The 23105-nt window shown below is 39.6% G+C and overlaps 1 protein-coding gene across 1 annotated transcript in view; it reads left to right on the forward strand.

The window, feature by feature from the left end:
• TYRO3 (TYRO3 protein tyrosine kinase) overlaps nt 1-23105 on the forward strand; it is a 63662-nt gene that overhangs the window by 27824 nt on the left and 12733 nt on the right. The window contains exons 9-17 of the mRNA XM_029284130.1: nt 8446-8561; nt 15302-15482; nt 15955-16097; nt 16546-16690; nt 17787-17916; nt 18866-18963; nt 20124-20219; nt 21070-21150; nt 22438-22530. Coding sequence (XP_029139963.1) covers nt 8446-8561; nt 15302-15482; nt 15955-16097; nt 16546-16690; nt 17787-17916; nt 18866-18963; nt 20124-20219; nt 21070-21150; nt 22438-22530 — 1083 coding nt within the window. The remainder of the gene's footprint in view (nt 1-8445; nt 8562-15301; nt 15483-15954; nt 16098-16545; nt 16691-17786; nt 17917-18865; nt 18964-20123; nt 20220-21069; nt 21151-22437; nt 22531-23105) is intronic.

The raw sequence follows: 23105 nt of genomic DNA on the forward strand, positions 1-23105 counted from the left end.
TAATGCCAATATCTCTAGTCTCCCTAACAGTTTAAAACTTTTTAAAATCAAAACCTCTTTTTGGCTTTTTGCCAATTTTATATTACTTTAAATCCTTATGACTCTGTTTCAGATTTCTTAAATCCAAAGAAAATGATAAAACTCACCAGGTATCACATTAAACTCACCATTTTGAAGGTCTCTAATTTCCATATAGTGGTTAACATTTCCAAATATGATTTAAAAATGAGTAACTGCCTTAGTGTCCTTAAAGGCTCTGCCACCACTGGGAGCTAAGATGTTGTCTTCCTTGGCACAAAGCACATACACCTGTGGGAGATCATTGTTTGAGGGGTCTTTGGTGCTCTCTGAGCTTGGTTGTTTTCTAGCAGATATTTTATTTTCCAAACGAGGTAACGTCATCATGTTACCTAGTTTGGGTAATGAAATGTCTGCAAGAAATTAACCAAGCTAAGAGAGCACCAAGGACCCCTCATATCAACCCTGAGCTACAAATATTCTCCTTTATTAGATCATTGTTTTTCAGTCTCCGTATGAGGAGCTGCCATTCCATACACTCATGGGTGATCTCCTGATCTCCCCTTTTCCAGAGAGATTTGAAGAACTGGTCTATCACCAGTCTTTCATTCTTCACAGCGGGTTTCATCTCTGCTCATTTGTGGATTTCAATCAGCCATGGCTCAAACCAGAAGCCAAAAGAGTGGATTCTTTCCCAAAAGATCATGTATGAAAACCATAGCTATCTTGTACAGACCTTGATCCATGATGGAGAATGTAATGTCCAGTGAAGGAATATGTCAAGGAATATGATTGCTTCAGTATTTTTTTTACAAGAATACACAACCATTTTAAGTTGGTGAACTCGTTTAGAATCTAGAGAGCATGTTCTGGCTACTCGACAAAATGACCACTGTAACCTTGCTTAATCATGAAATCACTGTTGTTGTAGGAGAAGCCGATCACAAAGCAGTCTTTTATGCAGTCATCCACTATTTTTATATGGGTGATGCTGAAAGCTGGCATTTTGATTTATAGTGCATCATGTTTAGATAGATAGATAGATAGATAGATAGATAGATAGATAGATAGATAGATAGATAGATAGATAGATAGATAGACAGACAGACAGACAGACAGACAGACAGACAGACAGACAGACAGACAGACAGACAGGAAGCTGGAGGTACCATAGATATTACATTGTTTTTACAAGACTGCTTTGAGTGTACAGATTGGGGCATGTTTAAGGAAGCAGCTACTGATAACCAACATACAAATGTTGAGGAGTATGCCACCATGGTGTCTGCATATATCCAAAAGTGCATAGAAGATGTCTGTGTCCTGAAAAGCATTGTTGTGAGGGCGAATGAAAAACCGTGGCTGACCTATGAGGTCCGCAAGATGCTGAAAGCACGGAATGTGGCTTTTAAATCTGGTGACATGCTGGCACTTAGAACAGTCAGAGCAAATCTGAAAAGTGCCATAAAAGATGCAAAGCAAGCCCATTGCCAGAAAATTCAGAACTTTTTTCAGGATCCAACAAACACCAGGCGAATGTGGCAAGGGATCCAGGCCATCACGGATTACAAGGTGACTCCATCAAGATCCAAGGACGACACAGACTTCCTAAACAAACTGAATACATTTTTGGGTAGATTTGAGGCATCAAATAATACTCCTGCTAGGAAAGCTGTGCCCCATCCTGACGAGCAAGTGCTACGTTTCTATGTCACCTCTGTCCGGAAAACACTGCAGAAAGTTAACATTCGGAAAGCCGCAGGCTCAGATAACATCCCTGGACGTGTCCTCAAGGAATGCACAGAAGAGCTGGCTTGTGTTCTCACACATATTTTCAATCTCTCATTGCAGCAGGCAGTGGTCCCATCGTGTTTTAAGATAGCCATCATCTTGCCAGTGCCAAAAAAGTCCACAATTACAGGCCTCAATGATTACCGTCCGGTTGCACTGACATCCACCATCATGAAATGCTTTGAGAAGCTGATAAAGGACATTATTATATCTAGCCTCCCGCCAGCATTTCACCCACTTCAGTTTGCCTACCGACCAAATCGCTCTATGGAGGATGCTATTTCTTCTGTTCTCCATTTGAGCTTGAAGCACTTAGAGGAAAGAAATACTCATGTGCGTTTGTTGTTTGTCGACTTCAGTTTGGCATTTAACACAATCATTCCCCAGCATCTAGTAGACAAACTGGGCCTTTTAGGATTAAACACTCCTTTGTGCAACTGGATTCTTGATTTTCTTACCAACAGGCCCCAGTATGTGCAAGTTGGAACAAATACCTCTAATACCATTTTCTTGAGCACAGGTTCTCCACAGGGCTGCATCCTAAGTCCACTGCTGCTCACCCTGTTGACCCATGACTGTTGTGTTAGGTTTGCCACCAACCATATTGTGAAGTTCGCAGATGATACAACAGTAGTGGGCCTTATTCAGGATGACAAGGTGGAAGCTTACCGCAAGGAGGTTGAGGGGCTGGTGAACTGGTGTAAGGAAAACAGCCTAGTTTTAAATACTGGAAAAACCAAAGAGATCATTGTTGATTTCAGAAAAGGCAGGCATAGCCACACTTCTCTGTGCATTAATGATTCACCTGTGGAGATGGTTACCAACATCAAATTCCTGGGTGTGCAGCTAACGAGTAGGCTGACTTGCTCGCTCAACAGTGAGAAACTGGCGAAGCAGGCACAACAACACCTGCATTTTTTGCGTCACATGAGAAAAGCACATCTTCCTTCCCCTGTCCTGACCACTTTCTACAGGGGAACGATCGAGAGCATCCTGTCATACAGCATCACGGTCTGGTTTGGAAGCATCACTGCTTCAGACAGGAAGGCGGTGCAGAGAGTGGTGAGAATGGCTGAAAAGTTCATTGGCAGTTCCCTCCCTCCCATCCAGGACATAGCACAGAAGCGTTGCTTGAGCAGAGTCCGTAAGATTATCTGGGACACTACACATCCTCTTCACGACCTGTTTTCCTTGTTATCTTCTGGGAGGAGGCTTCGTGTTATCTGTAACAGAACATCCAGATTCAGCCATAGTTTCATTCCATACAGCATTAACCTTGTGAACTCTCAAGCTTCCTCCTTCCATTATATATTCAAGATGGACAATATTTAATATTTATTTGCTACGTATATGTAGAAGTGTGGGTCTATACATATGTTGTTCATAGTATGTTTAGGTGTGTGTCATGTATGTGTTTCACTTTGAGAGTGGGCAACTAAATTTCATTTTTGATGTATGCCATTGTGCCCACAGTAAAAAAATGACAATAAAGGTTATCTTATCTTATCTTAATCTTATCTTAATCTTATCTTAATCTTATCTTAATCTTATCTTAATCTTATCTTAATCTTATCTTAATCTTATCTTATCTTATGTTTTCTAAATTTGTAGCTGGAAGAAATGTTGCCAAATATAAAGTATGGAATACAGATAGCCCTTGCTTAGCAACTGGTCATGACCATTCCCAGTTACAACCATTGTGAAAAAGTAACTTTGAAACTAACACCCAGATTTATGACCTTCCAGGTCGATAAAGCAAAACAAAGCTAAAGTAAGATTATAAGTACAGTCACGACTTTGTTTAATGACTGAATTGTTGTCCCAGTTATGATTGCCAAATGAGGACATCTGTTGGTAGAAAGAGGTACTATCATTTCTTGTGGGCCAGTCTAGTCAGGTTCTTTCAGATCAAGTGGGGTTGATCTATGTGAAATATCTTCACAAAAAGCGTTTCTAATAGTCATTGCCATCAGTCACCCAACTCTTATACAGGTAGTTCTTATACAAGTTGCCTAAAGCAGGAGTCCTCAACCTTGGCAACTTTAAGACTTGTGGACTTCAACTTCCAGAATTCTTCAGCCAGCAAAGCTGGCTGAGGAATTCTGGGGGCTGAGGAATTCTGGGAGTTGAAGTCCACAAGTTTTAAAGTTGCCAAGGTTGAGGATCCCTGGCCTAAAGAATGTTCGAAATTCCAGCAGGCCTCCCAAAAATTACTTATAACTCTTCCTCAGAGTTATGACTGCAACACACCCATACACCTTCCTGGGGGGGGGTGTCACATGTCCTGCACTTGGCACCTGGCTTGCATTTACAGTGTCCTGGGGTTATGTGACTACGATTTGCAATTTTTTTCTGGTTTCTGCCATTTTTTTTGCCAGAAATTGACAAAAACCACCTATTTGGGAAAATGGATTTGCTTAACAACCACATGGTTCATTTAACTACTGCAATGATTCGCTTTTTGACCATCGTAAATATAGTCATAAAATATACTCAAGACAGATGGTGACCTGCTTAGCAACTACAGTGATTTGTGACCAAAATTCCTAGTTCAATTGAGGTTGTTAAGTGAGGACTACTTGTCGTGATTTTCCATCTTGCATTATTGCTGGTATGTTATACTTTTTGTTAAGGCCAAGTTAGAAGTTAAATACAGAACTGGTGGGTTGAAAAGGGCAGGTGTAGAGTGACACTAAGAAAGAAAATACTGAGGTTCACCCATAGTGCAGTAATTTGTTTAGGTTTTCTCGGTTTAGAATTATCTGTGAACCAACGCATTACTGCTTAATGCTGTGCCATATGATGCCTCCTGGGCCACCTTCCGCCTGTGCAAAGCTGTGTAAGACAATTTGGAAGGAGGGATGTTTGGTGCTGTAAGCCAGTGCTGATCTGAACAGGCTTACTGTTATATTGGGATGGGCATTGTCTTCTAGGTCAAGAGCTGGAATTCAGCTTCTCAACCTGGCCGGGTATTAAAAGCCTTATAGTGAAATAATGGCATAAGCTGAGAAGATGGGCCTCAAAGAAATGAGCAATTTCCTGCTCATCTCTGGAGATAGGTGGGCATCAGAGTGAGAATAAGAGCATTTTTCCTCACAGAGGTAGTGTAGTTCCAAATCTCCAAAACTGCTGCTGAAAATCAATAATTTTACTGCTGAATTTGATGAAACGAGATAAGATGAGATAACCTTTATCGAGAGAGAGAGAGAGAGAGAGAGAGAGAGAGAGAGAGAGAGAGAGAGAGAGAGAGAGAGAGAGAGAGAGAGAGCGCTATGCCTATATAATAAAGAAAACAGGTCGTGAAGAGGATGTGTAGCATCCCAGACAATCCTGTGGATCTTGCTCAAGCATCGCTGAATTTCGGTACTGCAATTTTGACGTGTCCTTGGAGATGCATGTGTTATACAGTCTGTGTTATGTTCAAACCAGGTCATTAGATTCCAACAAATCCCAGTGAAGAAAACAAAATATTGATTTCATTTAGAGATGCCACTTTCTAATTGATTTGACCCACTATAACTGTGGGAAAGAATTCCAAATTTCTTGAAACTGGTCTGATTGGGGGATGTTATTTAATTCTTTAACTCTTTCGCTCTTGGACAGAAAACTGCACTGTCTTTGTTTTGAGGCAACAGACTGCCCAGCAAGGATTGGAACTGAGTCCCCTCTTATTAATGGCAACCAAAAATTAGTAATTCATGCTTCTAAGGTTTGAAGCTTTGGTGAGATGAGGAGAAGCTAGATTTAGGTTTCTAGCTTGGACTAAATTCTCAGATATATTTAGAAGTTTGAGGTAAAATATTCGAAAGCACTGCAAGTAAACAAAGTATGAGGAGTTTCTGCTCTAGAAACTAATGGCAAGGAAATGATCTAAAGGTAAGAGGAAGCCTTTGCCAAGCAAGGAGTGGGAGTTGGTTTCAAGTATCAGTGGCAACATGAATGGAACCATTGAGCCATGAGTGGGAACAGGAGATGACGGGAGCAGTGAAGGGGTGTATCTGAGAGAACATATGGAGAGCGAGGAGCTTGAGAGTAAACTAGGGGAAAATGGGCCAGAACAAGATAAATGAGAGGCAACCAGCTTGAATTTATATTTAAAAAGACAACAAACCAAGGAAGAAATTGGAAACGGTTTTCTCAAGCCAGCAGTGTCATCAAAATCTTTACCCTTTTTATTTCTAGTGTTTACCAAAAAAAAAAAGTGTCATGATTAAGCAACTGCTCCTATGCGTTCCCCCTTTCTTTTCCTGTTCATTGACAGTTCCCTGTACTTTCTCATATTCCTTTCAACCATGTGTTTTATTATAAGACTCATCCAAACTGTGACTTCATCTCATTTCAAATTTATCCTGTCTCCCTATATACTTTCAATGAAATATTGCCAATGAATGTCACGATGGCAACAGCAATAAAGTACAAATGAAAAAAGAAATATTAATCTCAGAATACTTATGGAAAGAGCATGTCTGGAACTTTTTCAAGCAAGACTGAATTGTGAAGACATGTTCTTTCCTCGCATCATTTGCAATGTAATTAGCAAGGAGGTGTAGCAGTTTTTAGTCTGTTGTCCAGGATGATCTAAAATCAAAAGGGTCCTGGAGGGATGGATCATTCCTGAAGGTGCCGACTTCTGTTTGGTTCTGTGTTGTTGGCTTTTGTATTCATAAGATCTATAGCTACCCTCTCGAAATAGTATCTGCAATATTCAGTGTGTAGTGTCACTAGTGTGTAGAGGGCATTGATTTTTGTAAGGCATGTCATATTTATATACAGCAGAAATCAGTAAAATAAGGGCAAAGAATGATAAGTTCTACTCTTGCCCCTGAACTACTCTCCTCTGTGTATTATTTGCAGATGTGTCAGAGAAACGGTTCCTGAACAGTGGTTTCTCTTCTGAAGTTTTCAGATATTGAGTAATAGCGTAATTAAAAGCACATGGCATTGGGGAGACGCTGAATGCCATATGCATATATAACGCATGAATAAAGTTGGTTCAGGAAGGCTGTGGAAATTCTGAAGTAGTGCAAAGGGTTGGGTGTAGACTTTTTACCCATTAATGTGATTTGTTTTCCTAATAACCAACTTATGTAAGTTCTCTGAGCAGTTGCCAAAACTGCTCAATATTACATATAAAACAACAAAAACTAAATCAGAAGGGAAATGGATTACAAATTGAGAAATCGAACTATAAAACGTAAATTATTTTAAAGCTGTAATCAATAATAATAGAATAGTAAACAATAAAAAATAACTTGTTTTGAAAAAGGCTATAAAATAAGCACAAAAACAAATCTCTTTAGTAAATCAAGTTTATTACTGGGTGCTATGTCAAAACATCTTCTCACTTGATCAGGGAAGTGGAGGGGGTATTACACAACCTAATTTGGAGAATATAGAAATTTGGGCAGGAAAATATGGAAAAGGTCGAAGCTGCTTCCAAACAATAGTACTGATACATGCACATGGAAGCTTCAGTTGGTGCCAGATTTTTTATACAACCTTGAAAATATTGGAATTACAGTAATTGAACTTCCCAAACAACTGTGACTCATAATCAGAGGACTAAGGGTTTCCAGCTAAATGAGAGTTGCTTGCCTGAACCATTAGTGACTCCAATGACTTCAGCAACAATTGCATCCCCTTTTGTGTTTGCTGAGACTAAGGGAAAGTGATATTGTTCTGATATTGGGTGATGTATCACTCAGATAAATCTCATTACATACTCAAATTTTTTGCAAGCCTCATAAACTTCGGAATGAGATAGAAGTTTTTATAAGGGATGATTATCTCTATTATCTCAACAGAATGAGTGTAAATGACTGCATTGTGAATGACGTAGGATTGCTTGTTCATTAATAAAGATTAAAAATGTCACATTTTTCATGGAACATTTTTATAAGAACTGAACAAACTTTTCTGAATTTCTGTAGGTTTTTTTTAATCCTGTTCTTTTCCAGTGTTTAAATGCATTCCAATACATAAGTAATGAGAGTTAGTTTGCTGTAGTGGTTAAATCATCAGATTAGGAACCGAAAGATGTGAGTGCTAGGCCCATCTTAGGCATAAAGCCACCTGGGTGACCTTGGGCCAGTCAGTTTTTTCAGCCCTAGGAAGAAAGCAATGGCAAGCCAGCCAAGGATTTGCCAAGAAAACTGCAGGGACTTGTCTACATACTAGTGACACTCCAAGAGTTGGACACAACGGAATGGAAGAAAATGTGTGTTTGCATGTGTGTGTGTGTGTGTGTGTGTGTGTGTGTGTGTGTGTGTGTGTGTATTATAGGAGACACATGCAAGTATGACATAGGGCTAGTACTGTGCCGGGAAGAAAACCATGTTATTCGAAAGGTTTAAGAAATGTCAGACTACTATCACTTGACTCTCAGATTCCATAACAGAATGTTTTTGAAAGCAACAAATGTTCATTATTTTCTCTGTTTAACCATCAACTCGGGAAAAAGATATTCAGTGTTAATCGGGATTTATAATGTCATGAGCAGGCTACCTCTGTTCATTCATAGCTCAATTAGCACCTCTCAGGGATTGTTGTCCAAAGTCCCAGACTGTAGCACTTGCACATTTCTATGTAAATAATTGCTCAGTTTTGCATATGTTAAAAATCTTCCTTCTGTTTCAGCGATCCCTTTTCCACCTTTCAATGTGACAGTCACTAAGATCACCAGCAACAATGCCAGTGTCATTTGGCAACCAGGATTCGATGGCCTTTCCCCCCTACATTCTTGTACAGTACAGGTATGATACGATTGGATATATGTCCTCTCCAAACTAAACTGCTAAACCTTAGTTTTACATGACAGAACTTGTTTTCCAGTTTCAGTTTCCACTGTTCTAAACAATGGAGCTTTATAAAGTCCCCATTACTTAATCTAATGTTATTTGCTTGACTTTGTCACAAGCAGCAGACTAGTAAAAAAGCTAATCAGCATTCAAGCAGACCTCTAACTCTGTGTCCAATCCTTTGATAAAGTGCTAAGGATCAGAATGAAGTTATTGTGGGGAAAACAGGAGGAGGAAAGAGTATTAGGTATGTTCGCCACCTTGAATTATTTATAAAAAATAATAAAGGTGGCGTTAAAAAAAAATCTAAAAGAGATGAGAGAGAGAGAGAGAGAGAGAGAGAGAGAGAGAGAGAGAGAGAGAGAGAGATATGGATGGACAGACGGACGGACGGACGGACAGAGAGGCAGATGGACAGATGACTTGAATCTCTTTCTTGGAAGAGGGGACTCTGAGCCAAATTGGAATTGGTATATCTTTAAAACTAATCTTTACTGCAGGAAAGGGGCGGAATAAGAACATTCCTGGATGTAAGAGTTCTTGCCAGTGAGAAAACGTTTGGCCCATAGCTCCATAGGAAACATTATAAGGCATTTCTGAAGCTATATTGTTGTGGAGCTCCAGGAAGAAATATATAAATCATGAACGAACCATTTCATGTTGAGTTTCGGATGAAGACAGAGAACATGAGGGATTTTCTGCTTCAAGTACAGTTGTTATTGGGAATATTGCAGAAAGGCTGAGGAACATGTGCCTGCTCCTGCTATGTCTCAAGCATCAAATACTCTGAGGCCAGTCCCAACAGGAATCACTGAACAATGGGCAATAACAAGCTTTGCAACCTGATCATGCATTGGAGCAATTGATTGTGGTAATTGCTTCTCAGATTGAACCAGTTCACACAGTTCTCCAATATGTTGTTGTCAAAACTGAGTTGCAGGTGTCCTTGAAGCAGAAATACTAGAGGCCAAAATCCTGAGGGTGTGGCCCCAGAATAAGAAACAGCAGCATGCAAAACAAGGGTGGAGATCTTTTTCACTTTGAGGCATAGATACACTCATAAGATATGCATTTATTTCGTGGCTGCATTCCAGCAGTGGGCAGGCCAAAGCCAAAATTGGGGTTGACCAAAGCAACACCTACGAATGCCTTTCATACTCATACTCACTCTGAAATGAAGAAGCTGAGACTTAATTTATACTATGGAGATACTGTCTGTAGGAAAGAAGACCATGTGAAATAGACATTTGCAGTTGTTATCAGAGATTTTTTCTAAAATTCAAATATACAGTGTAGAAGTTCTCCTAAGTTTTTAATGTTGAGATAACCTTGGTGATAGCAGTTATTTTATCTGAGATGATCTGTTCTACCAGCTGTGGTCCTGTCTAGAGAAGATCTATGCATGGATTTAACATTTAGGTTGGACTACTGTAATTTACTCTACCTGGGTTTGTTTTTGAAGATGTTTTGGAATTTTCTGTTGATGAGAAAGTGGCTAGATTTATTTGGTCAGAAGTTGCCTATATTCTGCAAAGTTTTGTGGGGCATAAATTCAAAATCCCATTGCCACTACTCCAAAATTATAAATTTAGACCTTGTACACTGAGGTTGTCCCCTCTCTAGTTCTTCTTGTGGTAGGCAGGGAGGAGTATTATAGCCAGTCTCCTTGTTTACTGTCAGTGGATCGTTCAACATTTTATTTAACAAGAGTACATTGTCTGAATAGATTATATGTTTCTGCTGGTTTTTGTGCAAACCAGTGTCTGCATTTCCTGCATCGGATGAGGAGAGCACATCTTTCTCCTTCCGTCCTGGCAACTTTTTACAGAGGCACAATTGAAAGCGTTTTAACAAACTGCATCACTGCTTGGTTTGGTGGTAGCAGTGCTTCAGATAGAAGTTCCATACAGAGAGTGGTAAGGACAGCTGAGAAGATTATAGGAAGCTCACTTCCCATTATTCAGGAACTGCTTATAAGTGCTATGTGCTTAGAGCTCAAAGTATTGTTAGAGACCCTGCACACCCACTTCACAGTCTGTTTCTGTTGCTCCCCTCTGGGAGGAGGTTTCGAAGTATTTCTAACAGGACTACTAGATTCTACAACAGCTTTGTTCCTTATGCCATCCATCTTGTAAATTCGCAGGATTCCTTTTTTCTCGCCATGTATATGTATACATCTGAACTAGACTGTGTTGTTCCTCTGTGTTATATATGTGTGATATATGGTTATATGCATACTCTTTTGTTATGTTTATATATTGGAGGTGGTTACTCTTTGAGAGCTGAATGTAATGAAATTTCACTTTAATGTATGCTGATTGGTGTACATTTAAAGTGACAATAAAGTTTATTCTGTTCTGTTCTGTTCTATTCTATTCTATTCTGTTCTGTTGAAAGGTTCAGAACTTCACATTTATGGTCAGAATTAGTTTCTTTTTTCACATGGTTTGCCAGCACTCTTAATTACAACTACCACATGTCTACTGCCAGTTGTGTTGTGTGTGTGTGTGCACAGGCATCTCTCCAGTTTGTTATCTTTCTGTCCTCTTATAGGAAGTTCTCACTTAACTCTTCACTTGCCTTAGTAGGGTGTAAGTACTCTATTGTTTCATCACATTGGTCACCCAAGTAACAATGGGTTCAGATGGCACTGATACTTTCACTAGCTGCTCTGGTTGCCATTGAACTCTCATTTTGGTTCAAAGTACTGGTTAGGATCTAAAACTGAAATGGTTTGAGGCCAAGTTCCCCAAAGGATTTTTCATCTGCATTTAGACTTACAAGGTTTGTCTGAAAACCCCGTGCTAGCTGCCTAACTCTGAAACAAATGCAAGGGGAAAATCCCTTTCAGCTGTCTTCTGTTAGGTGAAATCCCTTCCTTTCAGGCTTGGGAAATCCCTAAAGTTCACTTATTCCCAGTGACTTTCTCTTAAACTAGTTGAGTTGGCATGAAAAATGGAACTCTTCCTGGATTTTTAAACTGGGCAATTAAATTTTATTTGCTAGTTCCTACAGCTTATTTAGGCATTGAAGATTTCTGCTATGTTTATTTCTTGAATACTTGAAAATTGCCCTGAAAAGTTTTACCATAGAATGAAGAAAGGATTGGTAAATGATAATGTCTGGTGATAGCATCATACAAATATAGGTATATACGGTATATATTTAGATCTGTTGGCCACCAATCCCTGCAACTTATGTACTTGTGTCAGATATTGGGATGCAAGTACATAATTTACATGATGAGCTTACACACCTATGATATCATGGCTTATGGTAGACACTACTGCTAAAGATGCTGATCGGGAAGAGCTAGGTTTGGAAAAGCTTCCTATAGTCCTCAGCAGAAAGTGCTTTTCAAGCCTCTTTGACAATACAGTTTTGGAAGACCAATTGCAGTCTAGGAGGAAGAAAAAATTAACTCTTCCCTTCCAGCAGCAGCTCAGCTATCCACACGCTAGAAGCAGTCTTTTTCCCCCAAGAAAATATTCAAGCCTTTTTCTTCTTTATTAGCACTATGATTAATTTTGAACTTAATATTTTTAGCTGTGATTTTTATCTCTTCCTTTAGTGTAACACAAGTAGTAAAAAAAAACTATTAGTGCCAATGCAAGGCTTTTTTCAATAGCAACTGAGATGATGGGAAAGGATTAAAGATCCTTCTGATTGGCTAGGCAAGAAAGAGCAAGAATAGCTTTCCAATGACACAGACTTGAACACTGGGCGCTATCTAACAAAATGAAATTCAATGGTGAAAAAAGTAAGGTTCTACATTTAGGCAAAAAAACCCAAATGTACAGGTATAGTATAGGGGGTACCTTGCTCAATAATAGTAACTGTGAGAGGGATCTCGGAGTCCTAGTGGACAATCACTTAAATATGAGCCAGCAGTGTGCTGCAGCTGCCAAAAAAGCCAACACAATTCTAGGCTGCATCAACAGAGGGATAGAATCAAGATCACGTGAAGTATTAATACTACTTTACAATGCCTTGGTAAGGCCATACTTGGAATACTGCATCCAGTTTTGGTCACCACGATGTAAAAAAGATATTGAGACTCTAGAAAGAGTGCACAGAAGAGCAACAAAGATGATTAGGGGACTGGAGGCTAAAACATATAAGGAACGGTTACTGGAATTGGGTATGTCTAGTTTAATGAAGAGAAGGACGAGGGGGGACATGATAGCAGTGTTCCAATATCTCAGGGGCTGCCACAAAGAAGAGGGAGTCAAGCTATTTTCCAAAGCGCCTGAAGGCAGGACAAGGAGCAACGGGTGGAAACTAACCAAACAGAGAAGCAACCTAGAACTAAGGAGAAACTTCCTGACAGTTAGAACAATTAACCAGTGGAACAACCTGCCTCCAGAAGCGGTGAATGCTCCAACACTGGAAGTTTTTAAGAAAAAACTGGACAGCCATTTGTCCGAAATGGTATAGGGTTTCCTGCCTGAGCAGGGGGTTGGACTAGATGACCTCCAAGGTCCCTTCCAACTTTATCATTATCATTATCATTATCATTATCATTATCATTATCATTATCATTATCATTATCATTATTATTATTATTATTATTATTATTATTACAGAAAAATCAGCTAAGTAGATTTATTGTTGAAGATCTAATAAAGCCATAATAAAAATATCAGGAATTTTCATGGGGTACAATGGGCTAGAAGTAGGAAGGATAATTTCACCTGTGTTTTGTTTTGGAAATGGTCTGGTCTGGCACGAAGCTGTTTACTTATGATTTTGAGCCAAATGGGTGGGAGTTTTGCAATCCTTGAAGCAAATACTATATGTATATATATTGAAGTAAATAGTTTTATACTTCTTGCTGAGGAAAGCCATGAGTCAGCCTCGACAGATGAATTCAGGACTGCAAATTTGTTATGGGTTTAGGAGAGATGAGAATTTCAGCTGAGAATTCATTTATTCTAAATGACCAGACTCATCTCTATAGATTAATGTAGCTACCCTGGACTTCTCCAGGGGGTTGTTATAGCAATCAGTATTCTTAAATATTAAAAAAAAGCCTTCTTCCAATAGTTGAGCATGATTAAGATAAAAATGTCTCCCTTGAGACATTGATTTGTGGTGACTGCATGGACACAACTATGATTAGGGCTAATCAAGCTGACAGAACAAGGTGTTTAAGTGATGTTACAGAAACAGAACTGGAGAAGAAAGAAAGAAAGAAAAAGAGAATAGTTATTTTTAAAGCCTTGGCCTTTTTAGATTCAACTCAGTCCTGTGATGGAGCCGTGGACTAAACACAGTTTTTCTAGGTGCCTTTGGCCGCAGCTTATACTTAATCCTGAGGGACAATGAAAACTGTAACTTTGAAAGCATGAACAACCAGGTAGAGGCTGTAATTTGTCCCTTTTATTCTGTTTCATTGGAGATGCAGAATGCCCTCTTATCTATGACTTTCAAGAAACCAAAAAGCCCTTTGAGCTAATGGCACTACCCTCTACTCTCTGCATGCAGCCCTCCCTGCATCGTGTTTATTGCGGCTTTCTTGGGACACTTGACAGATCAGAATGAATTTCCTCTTGCACATTAGAATGCTGCCTGTTTGTACTAGGTACAGCCTATTCTTCCTAATGTGCACGTCCATCTGTCACTGCACACAGTGCTAATCTCTCTAAGTTCCAGACTCCTCCCCACAACCTTTTTCCCCCCCACGGGTGAAGCTGGGAGAGAGGAGCAAATTGCAAACTTAGACAGTGGATTCCATCCCCATCCCCATCCCCCTTTACATCCATTTCTGTCCCATGCTGGGAAAAACAAAGAAGCATTTCATTCTCTGATCTGTGGAGTTTAGTGAGGCAACCACGATCTGGTATAAAAAGATCAACTGGAGACAAGAGCTACCACAGCAGAAAAATGCAAATATGCATTTATTTGTAAACATTACTGCCCTCTGAGCCATCTTTCTACTACTAGCAGTCCCTGGTGCTTGCAGGAAAGGAAGGTTTGTTATTTTTCTAGGGCTGGAGAAAAGAGCTGAACGCATTCTTGTATAGACACCATTATGAAAAGCAGGCTCACTCATACTGTTATCTCTAACCGTAATGCATGCAGTACAGAGGTATACAGATTGCAGAGTCTGTTTCATTGGAGTTGATGCTGGAATAAAAGATATGTGTGCATGCCTAACGTGAAATAAATGTGTTTTTTAAACAATAATTGTTTGGATAATTGAACAGGTTTCTCTTTGAAACTAAGAGAGAAGCATGCCGTGAAAAAAGGGAATCAATAAAAAAAGAAATCAAAGTACAAAGCCCAGAGAGATAAAAAAAAAAAAAACCTAGATGCAAGCTTTATTTTCATGTAGCAGCTTTCCTCCTCTTATTGATCTCCATAGGTGGCTGCAATTCCAAGAATCCTCACCTGTGAGATCTCACAACTATTGTAGATGTATGAGATTTCTCATTTTTCCATTAATGAAGTTAGTCGCAGTTTTACTGAGCTTTAAGATGGGGAGGAGGACATGGTTCAGGTTGTATTTACAGAATACCTTTGTTTGTTCATCAAGACGCATGAGACATTGGCAGTAGCTTTCAAAATACTCTAGTCTCAAATACATCATTTATTTAATGCAGCTCTCCTAAGGATTTATGACTTTCTTCAGTGACACATTTTATGTGAAATCCATGAATCTGTTCACCTTTTTTGTTTTATCCCTTTTTCAGCTGGTAGCTGAGCTGCAGGAAGAGGATGAGGTGGTCACCGAAGTTTTCTCTGTCCCTCCCTTTACAAGGGCTTTACCAGGTTTAAAGCACGCCACCAATTACAGTGTTCGAATCCAGTGCTCTAATGAGATGGGCAGCTCTCCTTTTTCAGATTGGGTCTATTTTCAGACCTTGGGATTAGGTAAGTCTTAGAGGGCTAGAGTGCATGGAACTCTTAAAAGATATTCTTCCCCGTTGAATCAGAAAACATTTGGATATCAGCAACTTTTTTGATTAATTGAACAACCGTATTGCATGTCTGGTTAAACTAAGATTGCAAGCGACATGCAAAATTCAGTGCTGCTTCAAGCAGTCAATCATCTCCCTTTGTGGTTGTTGCTTTCTATTGTACAGTTAATTGGAAACTCTGGAACTGTTACTAGTTCTTCCAAGTATCTGGATAAAATGGATGTTTCAGTGTTTAGAGCTTGTTGAAAAGGTGGGAAACCTTTTAGAAGACTGTGTAGAACTTAACTACGAATTTAATAAATGATTATTATTAGCATATAGGATATCTGGGTTTCCTAAAACTCTTCTGTACTTTGAGGCTTACCACTCAGTAGCGCTCTTTTAAACAACACAACATATACATTGTGATTTTCTTTCCCTTACAGCTCCAAATTGTACTCCACAAAATGTACACATTATCCAAAGAGACTCTTGTCTGATTTTGGAATGGGAAGCAGTAGCTCCAGAAATGTTTGGGGAGAATGCCTTAGGATACAGGCTGGAGTGGAGCCAAGATAACATAACTCAGGTAATAAACCTTGGTGGAGCAGGACAAAGTCTATTTAAGAAAACCTTTTCTAATCTTATAGCTTGCAGATGGATTGCTCTTCAGTTCCCATCATTCTTTAGCTAGCTAGTGGTCAAGCAGGAAAATATAGTAATGACTGTCCAATATGCTTAAATGCCCAAACACAGAAGTTTAAATAACCCATTGATCCTTATTACCAGTGATAAATGTTCTTACCTTCATAAACTGAAAATGCTGCTAATAGATTTCACTGCATCTTGTGGCAATGAGTTCCTCCACTGCGCCACCACGCCTAAGAACAACAACAATAATAATAGACTGCAACAAACCATAATTCCAGGATTATTGGATAACTTGGAACAGAAGAAACTGATTTTCTGATTCAGAGGTAATAATGAATAAGTGTCACTTGAATGACGATGCACCATTTATGGTTTTTTGTTTATAGGGGGAAATTATTGTGAAGGAAGCAAGAGCTAACCTTTCTATGTGGAATCCCTTAAAAGACCTTACGATCAAGGTCTGTATACTCAGTTCAGCTGGTTGTGGACCTTGGAGTGAGCCTTTATTGCTTACATCTCAAGATTTAATAGGTAAGTGGCAAATGCAGGAAGCGTTTGTGTTTGAGGAAAATGGGCTGTGGTTAATATGGTGCATCAGATGAGGAACAGTGAGAGAACTGGTACTATTGTACTATTTCTCTGGCTGTGCTCTTTCCAATATTCCCAGCTGCATTTGTATTATGTTCTTACAGATAAAAACCAAATAGCTTCAAATAATCTAACAGAAGCAGGGACTGGCTGGGACTATTACAAATTTTCTGTGTAAAGGAAAGTTTGACATCTGAAGGAAAAGATCAATACAATACAAATGGCTCCCTTACCATTTGTTTGATGTTAATGTATTATTAAAAAATAAATGAAAAAAAATCTGTGAGCGTGATATGGCCTAGATCAGTGGTTCTCAACCTTTTTAATGCCGCGACCCCAACCGGTCGTAAGTCGAGGACTAAACCAGTCGTAAGTCGAGGACTAAACCAGTCGTAAGTCGAGGACTAAACCGGTCGTAAGTCGAGGACTACCCAACCGGTCGTAAGTCAAGGACTTTCCCTGCCCGGGAGCGCCGCGCATGCGTGGTTCCGCCCCCTGCGCCGGCCGAGGCGTAGCTGGCAAGTGGCAGAGACGGAGCAGGCCGACCACCAGCTGGCCCAGCCCAAGGGAGGTAAGGCACCCGCTGGAAAAGGGGAAAAAATGGCAGACAAAAAAAATGGCGGACAAAAAAAATGGCGGACAGCCTTGCTTGGCGACCCCCATGAAATGGTCAATCGACCCCAAATGGGGTCCCGACCCACAGGTTGAGAACCACTGGCCTAGATTAATAGAAATAATATTTTCTGTATTTGAGTTCCCCCCCCCCAAATGGTTTATAAGGATTCTCAGATCAAAGTATCTGACAATTTTGGCTCTTCTGTTCTAATGATGGCAGCCCAGAAACTGACCAGATGGAGATGTGCCACATCAAACCTTGCAGAACAGCAGCTTTGGCTGTGTTGCTACATCGTTTTAGAGTTATTTAGAATATGACTAGTGGATCTCCTTCTAGAGCTAAAGCATTTTCATGGAGAAAAATGTCTATATGCTAAACGTATTTAGCTTTTTTTTTTTCACAAGGATTTTATTTTCTAAACAGGGGGGCAAAGGCAGCCTCTTTATGGAACATCCTGGGTTCCTGTGGTTTTAGGAATTCTGACTGCGCTGGTTACAGCAGTTGCCTTAGCCCTAATCCTTCTACGGAAAAGAAGAAAAGAAACGCGATTTGGGTAAAAGTCTTCTTTTGCTGTTTATCATCTCCATTGTAATTTCAGCATCCCTTTGCGCAGAGGTCCTCAAAATGTTGGCCCCTGATATGTCAGTGAGAATTCCTAGCCGGCATAGCCTTTAATCATCTAAAGCAGGGGTAGTCAACCTTGGCTCTTTTATGACTCGTGGACTTCAATTCCCAGAATTCCTGAGCCAGCTGGAATTCTGGGAGTTGAAGTCCACGAGTCATAAAAGAGCCAAGGTTGACTACCCCTGATGTAAAGCATTTCATTTTCACTTGATGTTTTGTATACTCTTTCATATTCTCTTTCATATTCTCTCTTTCTCTCTCTCCCTCTCCCTCCTCCCTTTCTCTCTTTCACACACACACACACCACACACACACACACACACACACACACACACACGTGGGTATGGAAAATATGATGGTCTTTGTCCTCCTGATTTAAGAATTGCAACCTTAAAATATCTGGTTCGTGGAATGGAAAGACTGATTAGGTCAACAAATTGCCCTCCAGATAAGCAACTTGTAGAATTGGCTTGAAGACTTTCCTTTGCCACTGATTATGTAACACACTGCCACTAAGATGGTAGGGAGAGAAAGAACCATAACGAAAGAGTGGCATAGCCAAGAAGAAGCAGAACAAGGGTGGGGAGCTATGACCTTTTTATGACTTTGGACTTCCAGAATTCCTGAGCCAGCCATGAGTTCTCCAATTTTACCCTAATTTTTACCCTAATTTTACCCTAACCCTTCGGAAGTATGGAAAAGTTTTCCTGGGTCTTCTGATATTTTGCACTGCCTCAGAAAAAAAGAAATAGTTACCAAGATAAAGAGGTTCTTAGTTGTTGTCTGTAGTAAATACATAAATCAACTTAGGTTTGGTAGTACTTTGCACATTTCATGAGATGTTCTTTGCTTCCCTCCCTTCCCCCCCCCCCATTTAGTCAAGCCTTTGGCAGCGTGGTTGGAGGTGATCCTGTAGTCCATTTCAGAGCAGTGCGATCATTCAACCGAGAAGTCCCAGAGCTTATTGAAGTGACATGTAGGTAAAATATATGTGACTCTTTCCCTCAGCAAGTGTATTTCCATTCTCTTAGCTAAAGTGCTGTTCTCTTCCTCCATTAAACCATTTCCTAATAGTACTGTGATGGTGATGATGATGACGACGATGATGATGATACATGTAATATCCTATTCATTTCCCAAATTGAAAGACTAAATAAGACTATGCCTTATGCAAAATTGGTACCCATGTTCCTTTGACTTCTGTAGGGGGGAGGTCCTACAAAGCTGGATTCCCATGCCATCAAGGCCTTGTTTTCATTTTGTTTCTTTTTAGCCAAATCCTGACTCAAATTATTTACGAGTAAAATGAATATCTTATGCACATTCATTAGGATATACAGTAAATCCAGCTGACAACAGGCCCTTGTTTTCACATAAACTGGGGTGAGGGGGGGGTAGGGAAATGATCAAACTCTGAAGTTTGAAGTAGTGATACACTTTTGTACTATATTTCAAATCAGAGTTCAACTATTGTGCTACTGTTTGGAACTTGATTATATCATAAAAGCTATGGCTTGCCATTTTCAGACTGAAGCATAAATTGCTATCTTTGAAGTTGATTCATAGATATTGCTTAAAGCAGTCTTTTCCCACTTGTATTCTCCAGACTGTAACTCCCAGAATTGCCAGTCATTAAGTGGAGATGACCAGGATGGGAATGGCTGGATTTTAAACTCCTATATTTTTTATCATTCAAGGAAAGTAGTTCAATAATATGAAACTCTGAAATTTTATAGCACTGAAAAAAAAGCAACTTTATTGTATCTTTGTTGCTTTATATCTATTATAAGACTAAAGAAAGGAATTACGTCCTAGAGAGTAAGAGTGAATTTATTGCATTTCCAAAACAAGCTTGTTCGTTTTTCACACAAACTTACTTAATGTTCCTCAACCTGCTACTCTTCAGTGCATCTAACCTTAATTCCTATGTTTTCCAGTCATGGTATCAAAGTTTGTGCTAGCCAAATATAATGGGAGCTTGTAATTTAACACATCTCAATGCCCAAGCTGAGGGAACATTATTCTAAATTATACAACATTAACTATATCTTGGATCAAAAGAATATCGATCAAGACAGTGATTAAAGCTAGACTGAATCCTGATTAAGTTGCCCTTGTTCTCTTCTGTTTATCCAGTGGACAGTATAGGAATCAGTGATGAACTGAAGATCAAACTGAAAGATGTCCTAATTCAGGAGCAACAGTTTACTCTGGGAAGAATGCTAGGCAAGGGTGAGTGGTCATCCAAGGCCTTACTTTGTTTAAGCCCAATCCTATACATTCGTTTATAAATATCTGATTTCTAAGGACTTAGTCACCCTAAATGGCAGTAGTTTCAACTGATTGTAGCTAGGAACTGGAGCTTTAGATCGGGAATACTTATCATTCCATAGGTGCTTTTAGAAGAAAATCGAGGCTGACAGATTGAATTATATAGGACTAAAAAATGCAAGTACTCTATGCCTGTAAATTGTGGTTATTAAATGCATTTCTGAGGGCATAAGGAACTTACCATATCAAAGAATATGAGAGACTTAGAAAAAATGAAGAAGAATAGCATGAAAGTGGAACGGGAGAATGCATTTACAAAATGTGTGAAAGCTGCAGGAAATGAATAGAAACAAAGCTAATAGGGAAGTAGAAAGTACAAGGGTTATGGCAGCAGAAATATTTTTGGAGCATCAGGAGAGGTTTAGGAAGATTATTGCTGTAGCTTGTTACTAGCACCCTATCAAAACTCCATTTTCCATAGCATCTCTTTAATATTTATATATACAATACAGTTAAACAATTTTATGTTCTATTGATTCTAGCATAAGTTGGCTATTTATTACCAATTCCTGTTTTTCTGTATTCCTTTGGAGAAAAAAAGTCTGTAGTCTTTTAGTACATGATGGTTTTTATATTCCTTCTCAGAGAATATTCCCATGGAAGAAACTGGAAGAAACTCTAACTTAGTAGTTTACATCTTTATAACTTTTAACCTAAACATTCTACTCTTGATCCTAAAACAAACTTTAACTACAGTGAGCTTTTCCAATTACTGCCCTCCTTTACTTTACTTTTTTTTGTAATTTATTAGGGGAATTTGGCTCCGTCAGGGAGGGTCAGTTGAAAATGCCTGATGGCTCTCTCCAGAAAGTTGCAGTGAAAATGCTAAAAGGTGAGTAACTCTAAATTATTTGAGCTGTCTCCATGCCATTTTGTCACCATGAACCTTCCATTTTCTGAGTTTGTGTATTCTCACCAAACAATAGTTGGCTGTGCTTAACCTTCCTTCTCATTTTCCCTTTTCTTCATATTGCCTATAATTGACACAAATTCCTTGAATGCGTATTTCTTTATTTCAATGTATATGGCCACCCTTCTCACCAGCGCAGTTCTGGGCAGTGAACAATATAAGCATAAAAAGTAGAGATATAAGCATAACCAAAGTATAGCATCAAAACCAACAGCCTTCAGACTGACATCCTCTAGATCAGACATGTCAAACACAAGGCCCAGAGGCCGGATGCAGCCCGCGAAGTGGTTTCATGTGGCCCGCGAAGCCATCCTGGAAACAGTGAGGGAACGGCCCCCGCTGCCTTGGCCCTGGCCCAGGCAAGCCGGGAGCCAATGTACAATTTTGTGGTGGCCATCTATGCTGAAATGCATTCAGTCTTAGCTCCACAAGGCCGTCCAGAAACAGCGAAGAACCAGCCCCTGCCACGTTGGCCCCGCCCCCTGGGTGCATGCTGGGGAGGTGTCACCCTTTGTGAGGAATGAAGAAATGGACCATGCCTTGGTGCTTGCCCCGGTCCCACCCCCTTCTGCCAGAGACCCTCAGATCTGTCCCACTCCTGCCCAGGCCCCCACAGGCACCCTTGACGCAAACAATGTAGAGCTGGCCATGCTCACACAGTAGACCACACCCACTCCATCCACACCCACCCAGTAGGCTACACCCACCCAGTAGGCCACACCCACCCTGGCCACACCCACTCGGCCCCCCAAGGGCAACCGCAATGCTGATGCGGCCCTCAATGAAATTGAGTTTGACACCCCTGCTCTAGATATATTGGGATTTTAATTCCCATATGCCCCACTCAGTATAGTGTAATGATGCTGTACTCTATGGTTTCATTTATATTCCTTTTTTTTCATAACTTAAATGTTTGACAAATGTGATCCACAATCTGCACATTAGCACTGGTAAATTAAAATATAACTAGTAACACTGTTCATATCCAATCTATTTGTTAATCTATTTGACTTATATTTAATGGCCAGTTCTATGGACTAAACAGACTGCAGTGTGCCTGTCTTGAACTTTTATTCATTTCACCTGTTTTACTACTTTTTCAGCTTTTCCTGTAGACTCCTAACTGTTCCTTGTCCATTCTGCTCCTTTTCTTTAATTTGCCCCCAATGAGTTTAAAAGAAATCTCAATAGTATTTCCCTTTATTTTAGCTGACATCTTCACTTCCAATGACATAGAGGAGTTCCTGAAAGAAGCTGCTTGCATGAAAGAGTTCAACCATCCACACATTACTAAATTAATAGGTGAGCATTGTCACATTTAATGTTTGCACTAGAGGGTCCCAAACTATATAGTTTACAGTTTATTTGTAGAAGGAAATTTATTAATTTATTAAATCTATCAATATGGCTGCCTGTCTCACAAATCCAACTCTGTATAGCTAGGAATCTGTTGAAACAATAAAGAAGCAATATTAGCAAAGAATTTAAAAAATAACAAGGATTACCAAAAATAAACCCAAGCAAAACAATTAACAGAGACTTTCAACAAGCCATGTAATATAAAATTAGAAGAAGGAACAGTAGTCACCAATATATTTAGAGTATAGTCGTTCTCAGTGCGTATATATATTATTACATTTCAAATACTTTTTCCTAAAGACTATTCTGATTTGATAGTCCTCATTTCTCCAGCATATATTGGTTCTCAAAAATGAGCCTGAGAAAGTGAGCCAATATTATAAATAGGCTGCAGAGTTGGAAGCAAGTAGTTGCGATAGCCGAGAAATATAACTACTAGGCTGAAACCATCCTATTGCTTCAGATGGAATGTTTCTGAGGCCAAATAAGGAAAAAAAACAGCTTGGAGTTATCATATG

This window comes from Protobothrops mucrosquamatus, unplaced genomic scaffold, assembly GCF_001527695.2.
Source record: "Protobothrops mucrosquamatus isolate PMUCROS unplaced genomic scaffold, P.Mucros_1.0 scaffold387, whole genome shotgun sequence".
Classification (NCBI taxonomy): domain Eukaryota; kingdom Metazoa; phylum Chordata; class Lepidosauria; order Squamata; family Viperidae; genus Protobothrops; species Protobothrops mucrosquamatus.